At 37.0% G+C, this 19,510-nt stretch overlaps 1 protein-coding gene across 1 annotated transcript in view; it reads right to left on the bottom strand.

Annotated features, from left to right (window-relative positions):
• The window catches only part of LOC127849279 (titin-like), a 215,281-nt gene that overhangs the window by 102 nt on the left and 195,669 nt on the right, over positions 1 to 19,510 (bottom strand). The window contains 5 exon segments of the mRNA XM_052381996.1: positions 71 to 2,226; positions 3,037 to 3,196; positions 12,917 to 14,319; positions 16,478 to 16,571; positions 16,846 to 16,976. Coding sequence (XP_052237956.1) covers positions 71 to 2,226; positions 3,037 to 3,196; positions 12,917 to 14,319; positions 16,478 to 16,571; positions 16,846 to 16,976 — 3,944 coding nt within the window.

Below are 19,510 nucleotides of genomic sequence, written 5' to 3'. Positions count from 1 at the left end.
CAGACTCTGTAGAAATTTCTTTGACTAGTGGCATAATTTCAGTCTTAGCTGCAATGTGAGGTACAGTTACTTCACCTTGGGTCTCTTCAGAAAGGGACACCTCAGCTTCAACTGTTGGTTTAACTTTAAACTCTTTACCAATTTCTTCAACTTGAAGTTTAACTGCAGCATGAGTTTGAATGTCAGACGCAGTCATTTCAACCAGAGTCTCTTCAGCTACAAACACCTCTGCTTCCATTTTTGGTTTAACCTGATTCTCTACATAATCTTTATGTATTTCGACATCTCGCTGTGTATTTACAGCTTGAGTATCTATGTCAGACACAGTCACTGTATCTTGGGCCTCTTCAGCAACATATACTTCAGCTTCGACTGTTGGTTTAACATCAATTTCCAAAGTCTCTTTACCTATTTCTTCATTTTGAGGTGTAATTTCAGCTTGAGTTTCAACATCAGACACAGTCATTTCATCTACGGTATCTTCAGTCAGAGTCACTTCTGCTTTTACCATTGGTTTAACATCAATTTCAACAGAAGCAGTACTAATGTCTTCAACTTGTGGCGTTATTACGGTCTCAGCTGAAATGCCAGACACAGTAACTTCACCTTCTGTCTCTTCAGCAAGAGCCACTTCTGATTTGACTTTTGGTTGAACTTTAATTACTACAGAATCTGTTGTAATTTGTTTGATTTGTGTTATCATTTCAGCCTCAGCTGCAATGTCAGATACAGTCACTTCATCTTGGGTCTCTCCAGCAACAGATACCTCAGCTTCGACTGTTGGTTTCACATCAAGTTCAACTTGCTCTTTACCTATTTCTTTAACTTGAGGTGTAATTTCAGCTTCAGCTTCTATGTCAGACACAGTTATTTCATCTTCCGTATATTCAGTCTCAGCCACTTCTGCTGTTTCCTTTGACTTATCATAAAGTTTGACAGAATCAGTAGTAATGTCCTCAACTTTTGGCGTTATTATGGCCTCAGCTGCAATGTCAGACAAAGTAGTTTCACCTTCTGTCTCTTCCGCAGGAGAAATTGTTGATTCGACTTCTGGTTTAACTTCGATTTCGACAGACTCTGCTGTAATGTCTTTTATTTGTGGTATAATTTCAGCCTTAGCTGCAATGTCAGATACAGTCACTTCATCTTGGGCCTCTTTGGCAAGAGATACTTGAGCTACGACTGTTGGTTTAACATCAATTTCCAAAGTCTCTTTACCTATTTCTTCAACTTGAGGTATAATTTCAGCTTGAGTTTCAACATCAGACACAGTCATTTCATCTACGGTATCTTCAGTCTGAGCCACTTCTGCTTTTACCATTGGTTTAACATCAATTTCAACAGAAGCAGTACTAATGTCTTCAACGTGTGGCGTTATTACGCTCTCAGCTGATATGCCAGACAAAGTAACTTCATCTTCTGTCTCTTCAGCAAGAGCCACTTCTGATTTGACTTTTGGTTGAACTTCAATTACTACAGACTCTGTTGCAATTTGTTTGATTTGTGGTATCATTTCAGCCTCAGCTGCAATGTCAGATACAGTCACTTCATCTTGGGTCTCTTCAGCAACAGATACCTCAGCTTCGACTGTTGGTTTAACATCAAGTTCAACTTGCTCTTTACCTATTTTTTCAACTTGAGGTGTAATTTCAGCTTCAGTTTCTATGTCAGACACAGTTATTTCATCTTCCGTATATTCAGTCTCAGCCACTTCTGCTGTTTCCTTTGGCTTATCATAAAGTTCGAAGGAATCAGTAGTAATGTCCTCAACTGTTGGCGTTATTATGTCCTCAGCTGCAATGTCAGACAAAGTAGTTTCACCTTCTGTCTCTTCCGCAGGAGAAATTTTTGATTCGACTTCTGGTTTAACTTCGATTTCGACAGACTCTGCTGTAATGTCTTTTATTCGTGGTATAATTTCAGCCATAGCTGCAATGTCAGATACAGTCACATCATCTTGGGCCTCTTCAGCAACATTTACTGCAGCTTCGACTGTTGGTTTAACATCAATTTCCAAAGTCTCTTTACCTATTTCTTCAACTTGATGTGTTATTTCAGCTTGAGTTTCAACAACAGACACAGTCATTTCATCTACAGTATATTCAGTCTGAGCCACTTCTGCATCTACCATTGGTTTAACATCAATTTCAACAGAAGCAGTACTAATGTCTTCAACTTGTGGCGTTATAACGGTCTCAGCTGAAATGCCAGACACAGTAACTTCACCTTCTGTCTCTTCAGCAAGAGCCACTTCTGATTTGACTTTTGGTTGAACTTCAATTTCTACAGACTTTGTTATAATTTGTTTGAATTGTGGTATCATTTCAGCCTCAGCTGCTATGTCAGATACAGTCACTTCATCTTGGGTCTCTCCAGCAACAAATACCTCAGCTTCGACTGTTGGTTTAACATCAAGTTCAACTTGCTCTTTACCTATTTCTTTAACTTGAGGTGTAATTTCAGCTTCAGTTTCTATGTCAGACACAGTTATTTCATCTTCCGTATATTCAGTCTCAGCCACTTCTGCTGTTTCCTTTGGCTTATCATAAAGTTCGACAGAATCAGTAGTAATGTCCTCAACTTTTGGCGTTATTATGGCCTCAGCTGCAATGTCAGAGAAAGTAGTTTCACCTTCTGTCTCTTCAGCAGGACAAATTTTTGATTCGACTTCTGGTTTAACTTCGATTTCGGCAGACTCTGCTGTAATGTCTTTTATTTGTGCTGTAATTTCAGCCTTAGCTGCAATGTCAGATACAGTCACATCATCTTGGGCCTCTTCGGCAACATTTACTTCAGTTTCGACTTTTGGTTTAACATCAATTTCCAAAGTCTCTTTACCTATTTCTTCAACTTGAGGTGTAATTTCAGCTTGAGTTTCAACATCAGACACAGTCATTTCATCTATGGTATCTTCAGTCTGAGCCACTTCTGCTTTTACCATTGGTTTAACATCAATTTCAACAGAAGCAGTACTAATGTCTTCAACTTGTGGCATTATAACGGTCTCAGCTGAAATGCCAGACACAGTAACTTCACCTTCTGTCTCTTCAGCAAGAGCCACTTCTGATTTGACTTTTGGTTGAACTTCAATTACTACAGACTCTGTTGTAATTTGTTTGATTTGTGGTATCATTTCAGCCTCAGCTGCTATGTCAGATACAGTCACTTCATCTTGGGTCTCTCCAGCAACAGATACCTCAGCTTCGACTGTTGGCTTAACATCAAGTTCAACTTGCTCTTTACCTATTTTTTCAACTTGAGGTGTAATTTCAGCTTCAGTTTCTATGTCAGACACAGTTATTTCATCTTCCGTATATTCAGTCTCAGCCACTTCTGCTGTTTCCTTTGGCTTATCATCAAGTTCGACAGAATCAGTAGTAATGTCCTCAACTTTTGGCGTTATTATGGCCTCAGCTGCAATGTCAGACAAAGTAGTTTCACCTTCTGTCTCTTCAGCAGGAGAAATTTTTGATTCGACTTCTGGTTTAACTTCGATTTCGGCAGACTCTGCTGTAATGTCTTTTATTTGTGTTGTAATTTCAGCCTTAGCTGCAATGTCAGATACAGTCACATCATCTTGGGCCTCTTCGGCAACATTTACTTCAGCTTCGACTTTTGGTTTAACATCAATTTCCAAAGTCTCTTTACCTATTTCTTCAACTTGAGGTGTAATTTCAGCTTGAGTTTCAACATCAGACACAGTCATTTCATCTACAGTATCTTCAGTCTGAGCCACTTCTGCTTTTACCATTGGTTTAACATCAATTTCAACAGAAGCAGTACTAATGTCTTCAACTTGTGGCGTTATAACGGTCTCAGCTGAAATGCCAGACACAGTAACTTCACCTTCTGTCTCTTCAGCAAGAGCCACTTCTGATTTGACTTTTGGTTGAACTTCAATTCCTACAGACTCTGTTGTAATTTGTTTGATTTGTGGTATCATTTCAGCCTCAGCTGCAATGTCAGATACAGTCACTTCATCTTGGGTCTCTCCAGCAACAAATACCTCAGCTTCGACTGTTGGTTTAACATCAAGTTCAACTTGCTCTTTACCTATTTCTTTAACTTGAGGTGTAATTTCAGCTTCAGTTTCTATGTCAGACACAGTTATTTCATCTTCCGTATATTCAGTCTCAGCCACTTCTGCTGTTTCCTTTGGCTTATCATAAAGTTCGACAGAATCAGTAGTAATGTCCTCAACTTTTGGCGTTATTATGGCCTCAGCTGCAATGTCAGAGAAAGTAGTTTTACCTTCTGTCTCTTCAGGAGGACAAATTTTTGATTCGACTTCTGGTTTAACTTCGATTTCGGCAGACTCTGCTGTAATGTCTTTTATTTTTGTTGTAATTTCAGCCTTAGCTGCAATGTCAGATACAGTCACATCATCTTGGGCCTCTTCGGCAACATTTACTTCAGTTTCGACTTTTGGTTTAACATCAATTTCCAAAGTCTCTTTACCTATTTCTTCAACTTGAGGTGTAATTTCAGCTTGAGTTTCAACATCAGACACAGTCATTTCATCTATGGTATCTTCAGTCTGAGCCACTTCTGCTTTTACCATTGGTTTAACATCAATTTCAACAGAAGCAGTACTAATGTCTTCAACTTGTGGCGTTATAACGGTCTCAGCTGAAATGCCAGACACAGTAACTTCACCTTCTGTCTCTTCAGCAAGAGCCACTTCTGATTTGACTTTTGGTTGAACTTCAATTACTACAGACTCTGTTGTAATTTGTTTGATTTGTGGTATCATTTCAGCCTCAGCTGCTATGTCAGATACAGTCACTTCATCTTGGGTCTCTCCAGCAACAGATACCTCAGCTTCGACTGTTGGTTTAACATCAAGTTCAACTTGCTCTTTACCTATTTCTTTAACTTGAGGTGTAATTTCAGCTTCAGTTTCTATGTCAGACACAGTTATTTCATCTTCCGTATATTCAGTCTCAGCCACTTCTGCTGTTTCCTTTGGCTTATCATAAAGTTCGACAGAATCAGTAGTAATGTCCTCAACTTTTGGCGTTATTATGGCCTCAGCTGCAATGTCAGAGAAAGTAGTTTTACCTTCTGTCTCTTCAGGAGGACAAATTTTTGATTCGACTTCTGGTTTAACTTCGATTTCGGCAGACTCTGCTGTAATGTCTTTTATTTTTGTTGTAATTTCAGCCTTAGCTGCAATGTCAGATACAGTCACATCATCTTGGGCCTCTTCGGCAACATTTACTTCAGTTTCGACTTTTGGTTTAACATCAATTTCCAAAGTCTCTTTACCTATTTCTTCAACTTGAGGTGTAATTTCAGCTTGAGTTTCAACATCAGACACAGTCATTTCATCTATGGTATCTTCAGTCTGAGCCACTTCTGCTTTTACCATTGGTTTAACATCAATTTCAACAGAAGCAGTACTAATGTCTTCAACTTGTGGAGTTATAACGGTCTCAGCTGAAATGCCAGACACAGTAACTTCACCTTCTGTCTCTTCAGCAAGAGCCACTTCTGATTTGACTTTTGGTTGAACTTCAATTACTACAGACTCTGTTGTAATTTGTTTGATTTGTGGTATCATTTCAGCCTCAGCTGCTATGTCAGATACAGTCACTTCATCTTGGGTCTCTCCAGCAACAGATACCTCAGCTTCGACTGTTGGTTTAACATCAAGTTCAACTTGCTCTTTACCTATTTCTTTAACTTGAGGTGTAATTTCAGCTTCAGTTTCTATGTCAGACACAGTTATTTCATCTTCCGTATATTCAGTCTCAGCCACTTCTGCTGTTTCCTTTGGCTTATCATAAAGTTCGACAGAATCAGTAGTAATGTCCTCAACTTTTGGCGTTATTATGGCCTCAGCTGCAATGTCAGACAAAGTAGTTTCACCTTCTGTCTCTTCAGCAGGAGAAATTTTTGATTCGACTTCTGGTTTAACTTCGATTTCGGCAGACTCTGCTGTAATGTCTTTTATTTGTGTTGTAATTTCAGCCTTAGCTGCAATGTCAGATACAGTCACATCATCTTGGGCCTCTTCGGCAACATTTACTTCAGCTTCGACTTTTGGTTTAACATCAATTTCCAAAGTCTCTTTACCTATTTCTTCAACTTGAGGTGTAATTTCAGCTTGAGTTTCAACATCAGACACAGTCATTTCATCTACGGTATCTTCAGTCTGAGCCACTTCTGCTTTAACCATTGGTTTAACATCAATTTCAACAGAAGCAGTACTAATGTCTTCAACTTGTGGCGTTATAACGGTCTCAGCTGAAATGCCAGACACAGTAACTTCACCTTCTGTCTCTTCAGCAAGAGCCACTTCTGATTTGACTTTTGGTTGAACTTCAATTACTACGGACTCTGTTGTAATTTGTTTGATTTGTGGTATCATTTCAGCCTCAGCTGCTATGTCAGATACAGTCACTTCATCTTGGGTCTCTCCAGCAACAGATACCTCAGCTTCGACTGTTGGTTTAACATCAAGTTCAACTTGCTCTTTACCTATTTCTTTAACTTGAGGTGTAATTTCAGCTTCAGTTTCTATGTCAGACACAGTTATTTCATCTTCCGTATATTCAGTCTCAGCCACTTCTGCTGTTTCCTTTGGCTTTTCATAAAGTTCGACAGAATCAGTAGTAATGTCCTCAACTTTTGGCGTTATAATGGCCTCAGCTGCAATGTCAGACAAAGTAGTTTCACCTTCTGTCTCTTCAGCAGGAGAAATTTTTGATTCGACTTCTGGTTTAACTTCGATTTCGGCAGACTCTGCTGTAATGTCTTTTATTTGTGTTGTAATTTCAGCCTTAGCTGCAATGTCAGATACAGTCACATCATCTTGGGCCTCTTCGGCAACATTTACTTCAGCTTCGACTTTTGGTTTAACATCAATTTCCAAAGTCTCTTTACCTATTTCTTCAACTTGAGGTGTAATTTCAGCTTGAGTTTCAACATCAGACACAGTCATTTCATCTATGGTATCTTCAGTCTGAGCCACTTCTGCTTTTACCATTGGTTTAACATCAATTTCAACAGAAGCAGTACTAATGTCTTCAACTTGTGGCGTTATAACGGTCTCAGCTGAAATGCCAGACACAGTAACTTCACCTTCTGTCTCTTCAGCAAGAGCCACTTCTGATTTGACTTTTGGTTGAACTTCAATTACTACAGACTCTGTTGTAATTTGTTTGATTTGTGGTATCATTTCAGCCTCAGCTGCTATGTCAGATACAGTCACTTCATCTTGGGTCTCTCCAGCAACAGATACCTCAGCTTCGACTGTTGGTTTAACATCAAGTTCAACTTGCTCTTTACCTATTTCTTTAACTTGAGGTGTAATTTCAGCTTCAGTTTCTATGTCAGACACAGTTATTTCATCTTCCGTATATTCAGTCTCAGCCACTTCTGCTGTTTCCTTTGGCTTATCATAAAGTTCGACAGAATCAGTAGTAATGTCCTCAACTTTTGGCGTTATTATGGCCTCAGCTGCAATGTCAGACAAAGTAGTTTCACCTTCTGTCTCTTCCGCAGGAGAAATTTTTGATTCGACTTCTGGTTTAACTTCGATTTCGGCAGACTCTGCTGTAATGTCTTTTATTTGTGTTGTAATTTCAGCCTTAGCTGCAATGTCAGATACAGTCACATCATCTTGGGCCTCTTCGGCAACATTTACTTCAGCTTCGACTTTTGGTTTAACATCAATTTCCAAAGTCTCTTTACCTATTTCTTCAACTTGAGGTGTAATTTCAGCTTGAGTTTCAACATCAGACACAGTCATTTCATCTACGGTATCTTCAGTCTGAGCCACTTCTGCTTTAACCATTGGTTTAACATCAATTTCAACAGAAGCAGTACTAATGTCTTCAACTTGTGGCGTTATAACGGTCTCAGCTGAAATGCCAGACACAGTAACTTCACCTTCTGTCTCTTCAGCAAGAGCCACTTCTGATTTGACTTTTGGTTGAACTTCAATTACTACGGACTCTGTTGTAATTTGTTTGATTTGTGGTATCATTTCAGCCTCAGCTGCTATGTCAGATACAGTCACTTCATCTTGGGTCTCTCCAGCAACAGATACCTCAGCTTCGACTGTTGGTTTAACATCAAGTTCAACTTGCTCTTTACCTATTTCTTTAACTTGAGGTGTAATTTCAGCTTCAGTTTCTATGTCAGACACAGTTATTTCATCTTCCGTATATTCAGTCTCAGCCACTTCTGCTGTTTCCTTTGGCTTTTCATAAAGTTCGACAGAATCAGTAGTAATGTCCTCAACTTTTGGCGTTATTATGGCCTCAGCTGCAATGTCAGACAAAGTAGTTTCACCTTCTGTCTCTTCAGCAGGAGAAATTTTTGATTCGACTTCTGGTTTAACTTCGATTTCGGCAGACTCTGCTGTAATGTCTTTTATTTGTGTTGTAATTTCAGCCTTAGCTGCAATGTCAGATACAGTCACATCATCTTGGGCCTCTTCGGCAACATTTACTTCAGCTTCGACTTTTGGTTTAACATCAATTTCCAAAGTCTCTTTACCTATTTCTTCAACTTGAGGTGTAATTTCAGCTTGAGTTTCAACATCAGACACAGTCATTTCATCTACGGTATCTTCAGTCTGAGCCACTTCTGCTTTTACCATTGGTTTAACATCAATTTCAACAGAAGCAGTACTAATGTCTTCAATCTGTGGCGTTATTACGCTCTCAGCTGAAATGCCAGACACAGTAACTTCATCTTCTGTCTCTTCAGCAAGAGCCACTTCTGATTTGACTTTTGGTTGAACTTCAATTACTTCAGACTCTGTTGTAATTTGTTTGATTTGTGGTATCATTTCAGCCTCAGCTGCAATGTCAGATACAGTCACTTCATCTTGGGTCTCTTCAGCAACAGATACCTCAGCTTCGACTGTTGGTTTAACATCAAGTTCAACTTGCTCTTTACCTATTTCTTCAACTTGAGTTGTAATTTCAGCTTCAGTTTCTATGTCAGACACAGTTATTTCATCTTCCGTATATTCAGTCTCAGTCACTTCTACTGTTTCCTTTGGCTTATCATAAAGTTCGACAGAATCAGTAGTAATGTCCTCAACTGTTGGCGTTATTATGGCCTTAGCTGCAATGCCAGACAAAGTAGTTTCACATTCTGTCTCTTCCGCAGGAGAAAGTTTTGATTCGACTTCTGGTTTAACTTCGATTTCGACAGACTCTGCTGTAATGTCTTTTATTTGTGGTATAATTTCAGCCTTAGCTGCAATGTCAGATACAGTCACATCATCTTGGGCCTCTTCAGCAACATATATTTCAGCTTCAACTGTTGGTTTAACATCAATTTCCAAAGTCTCTTTACCAATTTCTTCAACTTGAGGTGTAATTTCAGCTTGAGTTTCAACATCAGACACAGTCATTTCATCTACGGTATCTTCAGTCTGAGCAAATTCTACTTTTACCATTGGTTTAACATCAATTTCAACAAAAGCAGCACTAATGTCTTCAACTTGTGGCGTTATAACGGTCTCAGCTGAAATGCCAGACACAGTGCCTTCACCTTCTGTCTCTTCAGCAAGAGCCACTTCTAATTTGACTTTTGGTTGAACTTCAATTACTACAGACTCTGTTGTAATTTGTTTGTATTGTGGTATCATTTCAGCCTCAGCTGCTATGTCAGATACAGTCACTTCATCTTGGGTCTCTTCAGCAACAGATACCTCAGCTTCGACTGTTGGTTTAACATCAAGTTCAACTTGCTCTTTACCTATTTCTTTAACTTGAGGTGTAATTTCAGCTTCAGTTTCTATGTCAGACACAGTTATTTCATCTTCTGTATATTCAGTCTCAGCCACTTCTGCTGTTTCCTTTGGCTTATCATAAAGTTCGACATAATCAGTAGTAATGTCCTCAACTTTTGGCGTTATTATGGCCTCAGCTGCAATGTCAGACAAAGCAGTTTCACCTTCTGTTTCTTCGGCAGGAGAAATTGTTGATTCGACTTCTGGTTTTACTTCGATTTCGGCAGACTCTGCTGTAATGTCTTTTATTTGTGGAATAATTTCAGCCTTAGCTGCAATGTCAGATACAGTCACATCATCTTGGGCCTCTTCGGCAACAGATACTTGAGCTTCGACTGTTGGTTTAACATCAATTTCCAAAGTCTCTTCTCCTATTTCTTCAATTTGAGGTGTAATTTTAGCTTGAGTTTCAACATCAGACACAGTCATTTCATCTACGGTATCTTCAGTCTGAGCCACTTCTGCTTTTACCATTGGTTTAACATCAATTTCAACAGAAGCAGTACTAATGTCTTCAACTTGTGGCATTATTACGGCCTCAGCTGAAATTCCAGACACAGTAACTTCATCTTCTGTCTCTTCAGCAAGAGCCACTTCTGATTTGACTTTTGGTTGAACTTCAATTACTACAGACTCTGTTGTAATTTGTTTAATTTGTGATATCATTTCAGCCTCAGCTGCAATGTCAGATACAGTCACTTCATCTTGGGTCTCTTCAGCAACAGATACCTCAGCTTCGACTGTTGGTTTAACATCAAGTTCAACTTGCTCTTTACCTATTTCTTCAACTTGAGGTGAAATTTCAGCTTCAGTTTCTATGTAAGACACAGTTATTTCATCTTCCGTATATTCAGTCTCAGCCACTGCTGCTGTTTTCTTTGGCTTATCATGAAGTTCGACAGAATCAGTAGTAATGTTCTCAACTGTTGGCGTTATTATGGTCTCAGCTGCAATGTCAGACAAAGTTGTTTCACCTTCTGTCTCTTCCGCAGGAGAAAGTTTTGATTCGACTTCTGGTTTAACTTCGATTTCGACAGACTCTGCTGTAAAGTCTTTTATTTGTGGTATAATGTCAGCCTTAGCTGCAATGTCAGATACAGTCATCTCATCTTGGGCCTCTTCAGCAACATATACGTCAGCTTCGACTGTTGGTTTAACATAAATTTCCAAAGTCTCTTTACCTATTTCTTCAACTTGAGGTGTAATTTCAGCTTGAGTTTCAACATCAGACACAGTCATTTCATCTACGGTATCTTCAGTCTGAGCCACTTCTGCTTTTACCATTGGTTTAACATCAATTTCAACAGAAGCTATACTAATGTCTTTAACTTGTGGCATTATTACGGCCTCAGCTGAAATGCCAGACACAGTAACTTCACCTTCTGTCTCTTCAGCAAGAGCCACTTCTGATTTGACTTTTGGTTGAACTTCAATTACTACAGACTCTGTTGAAATTTGTTTGATTTGTGGTATCATTTCAGCCTCAGCTGCAATGTCAGATACAGTCACTTCATCTTGGGTCTCTTCAGCAACAGATACCTCAGCTTCGACTGTTGGTTTAACATCAAGTTCAACTTGCTCTTTACCTATTTCTTTAACTTGAGGTGTAATTTCAGCTTCAGTTTCTATGTCAGACACAGTTATTTCATCTTCCGTATATTCAGTCTCAGCCACTTCTGCTGTTTCCTTTGACTTATCATAAAGTTCGACAGAATCAGTAGTAATGTCCTCAACTTTTGGCTTTATTATGGCCTCAGCTGCAATGTCAGACAAAGTAGTTTCACCTTCTGTCTCTTCCGCAGGAGAAATTGTTGATTCGACTTCTGGTTTAACTTCGATTTTGACAGACTCTGCTGTAATGTCTTTTATTTGTGGTATAATTTCAGCCTTAGCTGCAATGTCAGATACAGTCACTTCATCTTGGGCCTCTTCTGCAACAGATACTTGAGCTTCGACTGTTGGTTTAACATCAATTTCCAAAGTCTCTTTACCTATTTTTTCAACTTGAGGTATAATTTCAGCTTGAGTTTCAACATCAGACACAGTCATTTCATCCACGGTATCTTCAGTCTGAGCCACTTCTGCTTTTACCATTGGTTTAACATCAATTTCAACAGAAGCAGTACTAATGTCTTCAACTTGTGGCGTTATTACGGCCTCAGCTGAAATGCCAGACACAGTAACTTCACCTTCTGTCTCTTCATCAAGAGCCACTTCTGATTTGACATTTGGTTGAATTTCAATTACTACAGACTCTGTCGTAATTTGTTTGATTTGTGGTATCATTTCAGCCTCAGCTGCAATGTCAGATACAGTCACTTCATCTTGAGTCTCTTCAGCAACATATACCTCATCTTCGACTGTTGGTTTAACATCAAGTTTAACATGCTCTTTACATATTTCTTCAACTTGAGGAGTCATTTGAGCTTGAGTTTCAATGTCAGACAATGTTATTTCATCTTCTGTAACTTCAGTCAGAGCCACCTCTGATCTTACTTTTGGTTTATCATCAATTTTAACAGAATCAGTATAAATGTCCTCAACTTGTGGCGTTATTATGGCTTCAGCTACAATGTCAGACAAAGTAGTTTCACCTTCTGTCTCTTCCACATGATAAATTTTTGATTCGATTTCTGGTTTAACTTCGATTTTGGCAGACTCTGCTGTAATGTCTTTTATTTGTGGTATAATTTCAGCCTTAGCTGCAATGTCAGATACAGTCACTTCATCTTGGGCCTCTTCAGCAGCAGATACTTCAGCTTCGACTATTGGTTTAACATCAATTTCCAAAGGCTCTTTACTTATTTCTTCAACTTGAAGTGTAATTTCAGCTTGAGTTTCAACATCAGACACAGTCATTTCATCTACGGCATCTTCAGTCTGAGCCACTTCTGCTTTTACCATTGGTTTAACATCAATTTCAACAGAAGCAATACTAATGTCTTCAACTTGTGGCGTTATTACGGTCTCAGCTGAAATGCCAGACACAGTAACTTCACCTTCTGTCTCTTCAGCAAGAGCCTCTTCTAATTTGACTTTTGGTTGAACTTCAATTACAACAGATTCTGATGTAATTTGCTTGATTTGTTGTATTATTTCAGCCTCAGCTGCAATGTCAGATACAGTCACTTCATCTTGGGTCTCTTCAGCAACAGATACCTCAGCTTCGACTGTTGGTTTAACATCAAGTTCAACTTGCTCTTTACCTATTTCTTTAACTTGAGGTGTAATTTCAGCTTCAGTTTCTATGTCAGACACAGTTATTTCATCTTCATTATATTCAGTCTCAGCCACTTCTGCTGTTTCCTTTGGCTTATCATCAAGTTCGACAGAATCAGTAGTAATGTCCTCAACTTGTCGCGTTATTATGGCCTCAGCTGCAATGTCAGACAAGGTAGTTTCACCTTCTGTCTCTTCCGCAGGAGAAAGTTTTGATTCGACTTCTGGTTTAACTTCGATTTCGGCGAACTCTGCTGTAATGTCTTTTATTTGTGGTATAATTTCAGCCTTAGCTGCAATGTCAGATACAGTCACTTCATCTTGGGCCTCTTCAGCAACAGATACTTCAGCTTCAACTATTGGTTTAACACCAATTTTCAAAGTCTCTTTACTTATTTCTTCATATTGAGATGTAATTTCATCTTGAGTTTCAACATTAGACACATTCATTTCATCTATGGTATCTTCAGTCTGAGCCACTTCTGCTTTTACCATTGGTTTAACATCAGTTTCAACAGAAGCAGTAGTAATGTCTTCAACTTGTGGCGTTATTACGGTCCCAGCTGAAATGCCAGACACAGTATCTTCACCTTCTGTCTCTTCAGCAAGAGCCACTTCTGAATTGACTTTTGGTTGAACTTCAATTACTACAGACTCTGTTGTTATTTGTTTGATTTGTGGTATCATTTCAGCCACAGCTGCAATGTCAGATACAGTCACTTCATCTTGGGTCTCTTCAGCAACAGATACTTCATCTTTGACTGTTGGTTTCACATCAATTTCTACAGTCTCTTTACCTATTTCTTCAACTTGAGGTATAATTTCAGCTTGAGTTTTGGTGTCCGACACCTGAACTTCTACCATAGGTTTAATCTCCATTTCTACTGACGCTTTAGTATTTTCTTCAACTTGTGGCATAGAATGGGCCTCAGCTTTAATGTCAGAAACAGACACATAAGCAGGAGTGTCTTTACCAATAAATACATTAGTCTTAATGTTAGGTTTTATCTCAAGTTTTATGCTTTCTTTGTTTCTGTCTTCTTCTTCTGGTCTCATATTGGCTTGCTTGTTGATGTCCGATATAATTTCTTTAATCATTTGTGAGATATATTCCTCAACTTGTATGTTTGCAGCAGACGTGTCTGTAATTAACTCATTTATAGAAAGTTCTGTTTCAACAGTTTTTTTGCTAAATTGTTTATCAATGTCTGCTCTCAAACTGATCTCTGCCTCAATTTTGGTTTGCTCGCTTTGATCAACATAAATTTTATCAGGAGGAATGTCAGTTAGAATCTCTATTATCCTCTCCATTGGCTTCATTCCAATTTCTACAGTAGTGATTTCTTTACGGCAGGAGAAAGGAAAACATTTTAGTATTAAAGGGTTGTGCTAAAACAAGGTTATGGACAACACAGAGATATCCATGTTAACATTCAATTAAGAATAAGTGTGACTAGGAAAGTTGGACTCAAAATTTGGCTGCATTGGAAATACTGGATGGCTGCAGTCAATAACAATGGTAAAAAGGAGTCAAAGAAATTCATTAATGTCAATAATCTGGTTTTGAATAAGGGTTCATATACTTGAACTGTTACAACAAAGGAATTGAAACAAAAATGCCCTGCAAATAATTTTAATCATTGATAAAATGAAGAGGAATAAATGCAAACATCTAATACATAGAAAGGTTTTAAAACAAAAATAGGGTAATAATATTATTGTCTACAAACTGGATTTTAAATAAACACTTGATTGTATAGATATGCATGTTGTATATATGGGGAGACAATATCCAACAGGTCCCATATTAACAAAATATGCAGAATAAAACACTGTTTTACCAATATGTATGGAAAGAAAAGAAGTGTTCAATTGTACTATAGTGAAAGTACAGTGTATTGTATTCAACATATTTTGTGAACACAAGAACTGCCTGAACAGTTAAGAATAACAAGAACAATTTTCAAAACCATAATACCTATACTAGAGACTAAAAGTGACCTTTAAACCGTAACTCTTTCATTGAAATTCACATAAATAGTAAAAATTTAAGCTACCATTTATAGCACTTATATTGAGTTGCTTAGAAATAAATCATATATAAATATTTATGTATATAAAACAACCAGTTGAAAGGCCAAGCATGTCAAAATAGTCTTAGCTTTCTAATACACAATTAACAGTGGTTATAATTTATGATCTATGCATACTGGGTGTAATAAAATCAGGGAAAAACTTGTTTTCCTATTTTATATAGTCATATTGAACCTCCTGGTGGTAGGAGGTAGATTTTGTTGATAAGAAGATATAACCCCCCCCCCCCAAAAAAAAAAAACAACCTGATAAGACATAACAGTAGTTCATATTGATAATATACTTTTCACTGATTTACATTCCATCTTAAAGTTTTAAAGACACAAAAGTTTGATTAAAATAAATTTACATTTATTGCTCTTTTCTGCTTTAAAACTACTATATTATAATCATTTGTATACAATAGATTTTAACATGTTAAACCAATTATTTTTAAATATTAATCATCATTTGGTATCCAGTGAAACAAAGGGCTGGTAGAAAACAAAACAGTATGTGGTTTTTATGGATTTTAAGGCTTTTACGCATGGAAACAATATCGTTCTTATTCAAGTGCCATACACCAACAAATATTTTCTTTGCTTTCACTATAATTTCAAAAAAAATAGGATAAGATAGGTAAACTAAACTTCATATGTGTGAACTATTTCATGATTCATTAAAGAGTTATTATCAACTGTAATAAAGGTGTTCAATAACTTAAATCATCTAAATCTCTATTTAATTTTTTTTTTCAAGAATTGAAAAGTTTATTCAGCCAATATGATTGAATGAAGCAAAATTTATCCCAAACTCTACCTGGTATGCCAGAAAAATATTTTAAGTATATCTCACAAAATTAAAGTTCTTTGGTATTTATTTTACATTTAAATCCATGTTTCACAGCTTAATGAATTGCAGCTATATATCTTGCTGTATAGTTCATAGACAAAATGTGTGCTTGGTTGTCTTTATTTTCAAAACTGTTAATACTTTTCCACAAGAACCATTTTTGTTAAAATATACCTATAAAATGCTCTCACTATATTATGACAACATAAACCTTCTAAATCTAAATACATTTACACTACTAAGATATGAACTGACCTCTGGGAAAAAGGTGCTTAATTCATGAGAACATCAGTAGCGTCCCATATAAGCCTGTGCAGTCTACACAGGCTCAACAGGGACGGACATTTCTGTTTTTATTGAATTTTTAGTTTAAATGAAGTTTCTTCTAAACCGAAACCCAGGTTAGGCAGAAGAAGTCGACCCTTATTAGTCTGTTTGGACTGCACACGCTTATAGGGGATGAAACTTTACACACATGCATTAAGCCCTGTTTTCCCAGAGAACAACTCAAATGAATATAATTGATATGTATTGACAAATTCATGGGTAACCTAATTGGTCTCATGCAACACTCACCTTTGGTAGTATCAGCTTCAGTTTCCTCAAGCTGCAGTTCAAAGGACACTTCTTCCCGTTCTACCGGCTTGGTTTCTTCTCTTTCAAAGGAAATCTGTAAATAATGGAGAACATTGTTAAACATAAATTTATATTATTGTCCAACAGATATTATTACCTATAATGCAGAAGAAGACTGTTGTTACTGAATGGAAGATGAAATCTTGAAAAATGACATCAACATAATCCTACGGTTATAATGAAAATGTTTGTTTAGATTCACCAGACTATGTTCCGATGCATGTTATACATATACTGAAATTCCACAAGCTACATGACACAAACAGTCAGTAATTCTTAATGAAACTAATCAAACTAATTAAACCAACCTCAAATGATGTTTCTTCTTCATGTTTTGGCTTTTCTTCAATTTCAAGACTGACGTCTGTAGCGATCTCTTCTTCAGGTGCTGTTTCCGTGGTAACAGTAGTTTCTGCTCTTACAACCTGGTCCTCTGGAACTGCAAAACATTGAAATGTAAGATGTTAACCAATCGTAAGATCTTTGCAATAATAAATGCCCAACTTTGCAAGTACGATGGATGTCTAATATTCAATTTAACACAGACTGTAAACACAAATTAAACAAGTAAACACATAAAATATAATCATTTTTCTTTCAAAATTGTTTGTCAACATACACATTTTTCTTATTTGTTTTGTTTTAGATTTCAAGATTTATTAGATAACATGTAAATAAAGGCCTCCGGCCCAAAATACAGCATTCATTTACAATAACATTATACAATGATAAATGCCACCTTGTATACATTGTGATTTTACACTTGTGTTTCAACAATATACACAGTATTATACAACACAAAATATAACAAAAACAAAAAGTTTGTAATCAAGGTAAATTTATATTCCCAATGACATTCATTAATTTCGTAACATAGAAAGTTAATTGTTTTATAACAGTGATATCAGTGCTGCTCATTAGAATATTAAATGACGTTTCGTTTCTTTGGCCGTTATACCAATTATACAAATAACTTGTTCTTATATCTGTGTACTGGGGGCACTCAAAGAACGCATGGAATTAGTTCTCCAATACATGTACGTCAAATCTTGTTAAACAAAATAAGCATGTTCGGTTTTCGCGCTGTACGTTAAAATGCCTTCCAAGCTCAATGTTCAATTTATGATTGGAACACCTAAAACGAGCATATGCGCGACGTGACTTAAAGGGTACATCTATAGTTAAATATTTCTCCGGAGTTAAGTGATTTAAAAAGTTTGTAAGTGTCGCAGCGCGGAGATGCATTTATCTCATTGTGCCAGTCTTGGGTTTTACAGTCTTGTATACGCTGTTTAAAATATTGTAAAAATATAGTCATATCGCCTACGTCCTGGGCAACCCAAACAAAACCAAAACCATATTTAAATAAGAGTTCCTTCACATATGTTGCCCAATTTTTCCTTCCAATATCGTCTAATGACTTCAGCATTTTGTAACTATTAACTGGATATCTATGATTAGGCATATGAAGTAAATGACACCAGTATTTTATGCATTTCAGATAATACACACAACAAAGTGGTAATCTACCACACTCCCCTAAGACCATGCTGTTATTAACCGTCGAACCAACGCCTAAGAAATATTTGCAAAATTCTATTTGTGATCTTTCTATATTATCACAGTATTCATAACCCCATATTTCAGCCCCAAATGTGAGTATGGGTACAACCATAGTGTCATAAAGTTTAAAAATGTCACTATGGGTAAAATAACCAAAGGGAACTTGAAACTGTTTGATAGAGAAGAATGCTTTGCGTGCTTGTGCCACCAACTTGGATTTAGCAGCTGTCCACGATAGCTTTGGAGTAAATAACAGACCCATATATTTATAAACTGAAACGACTTTAACATTTTGACCATTTATAAACCACATTTCATAATTGCGTAAAGGACCACCATTGCGGAAGACTATAATTTCGGTTTTATTCATGTTAATCTGCATACCAGTATCTTCGCAAAATTTTGCAACAGCGTTTAAATGTAACTGAAGGTTATATGCTGTGTCTGCGCAATTTGCTACGTCATCAGCGTACATCAAACAATAAATATCTGGTATGTCATTGGTTATAAATATTCCATTATATGCTGTGTCCGCACAATTTGCTATGTCATCAGCGTACATCAAACAATAAATATCTGGTATGTCATTGGTTATAAATATTCCATGACTACAATGTTCCCTTAGATAGCTTACTAAATTATTTATATATATTGAAAATATTATCGGTGAGCTATAATCACCCTGCCCTGGTACCGATGTTACAGCGGAACAGTTGCGTAATGATACTTCCGGATACTTTTACATGTGCGCGTAAATTTGCGTACATCGATTGCAGGACAATTACGATCTTGCCGTTCATACCTTTGGCATATAAACTGGTAAAAAGTTTGAAATGAACCAATGAATCAAATGCCTTTTTGAAGTCCACATATAGTACGTAGAAACGACCACCAGGTTTAGACGTATATTTTTGAATCATGCTCTGGAGACAAAAAAGGTTATCTACAACCGAGTACCCAGATCTAAACCCGGATTGTGACTCTTCTATGATGGTGTTTTTCTCTGCCCACTCATTTATGCGGTCAGTAATCATACTTGAGAAAATTTTATACATGACATTAATCAGTGAAATTCCACTGTAATTAGCCGGTTCTTCCTTACTGCCCGATTTAAATATTGGGACTATAATACTTTCGCACCACGATTCCGGAAATATACCTGTATCTAAAGTTTGATTAAAAAGCTAAATTATTTGCAATGATATATTGATTCATATATAAAAAATATAAAAATTGAACTTGTTATTGTTTAATATATTCACTCTAGCCATGCATGCTGATGCCAATTCAAAATGAAAAAAATGAGAAAAAAAAACCAAAGATGCTGAACCATTATACTATTTAAAATGTTTCAATAATTTTCTATAACTTATACAAATGATTGTATAAAGACAAATTAGTCAAATGGAA

The sequence above is a fragment of the Dreissena polymorpha genome, chromosome 10, assembly GCF_020536995.1.
Source record: "Dreissena polymorpha isolate Duluth1 chromosome 10, UMN_Dpol_1.0, whole genome shotgun sequence".
Classification (NCBI taxonomy): domain Eukaryota; kingdom Metazoa; phylum Mollusca; class Bivalvia; order Myida; family Dreissenidae; genus Dreissena; species Dreissena polymorpha.
This window is presented reverse-complemented; position numbering and strand designations above follow the sequence as displayed.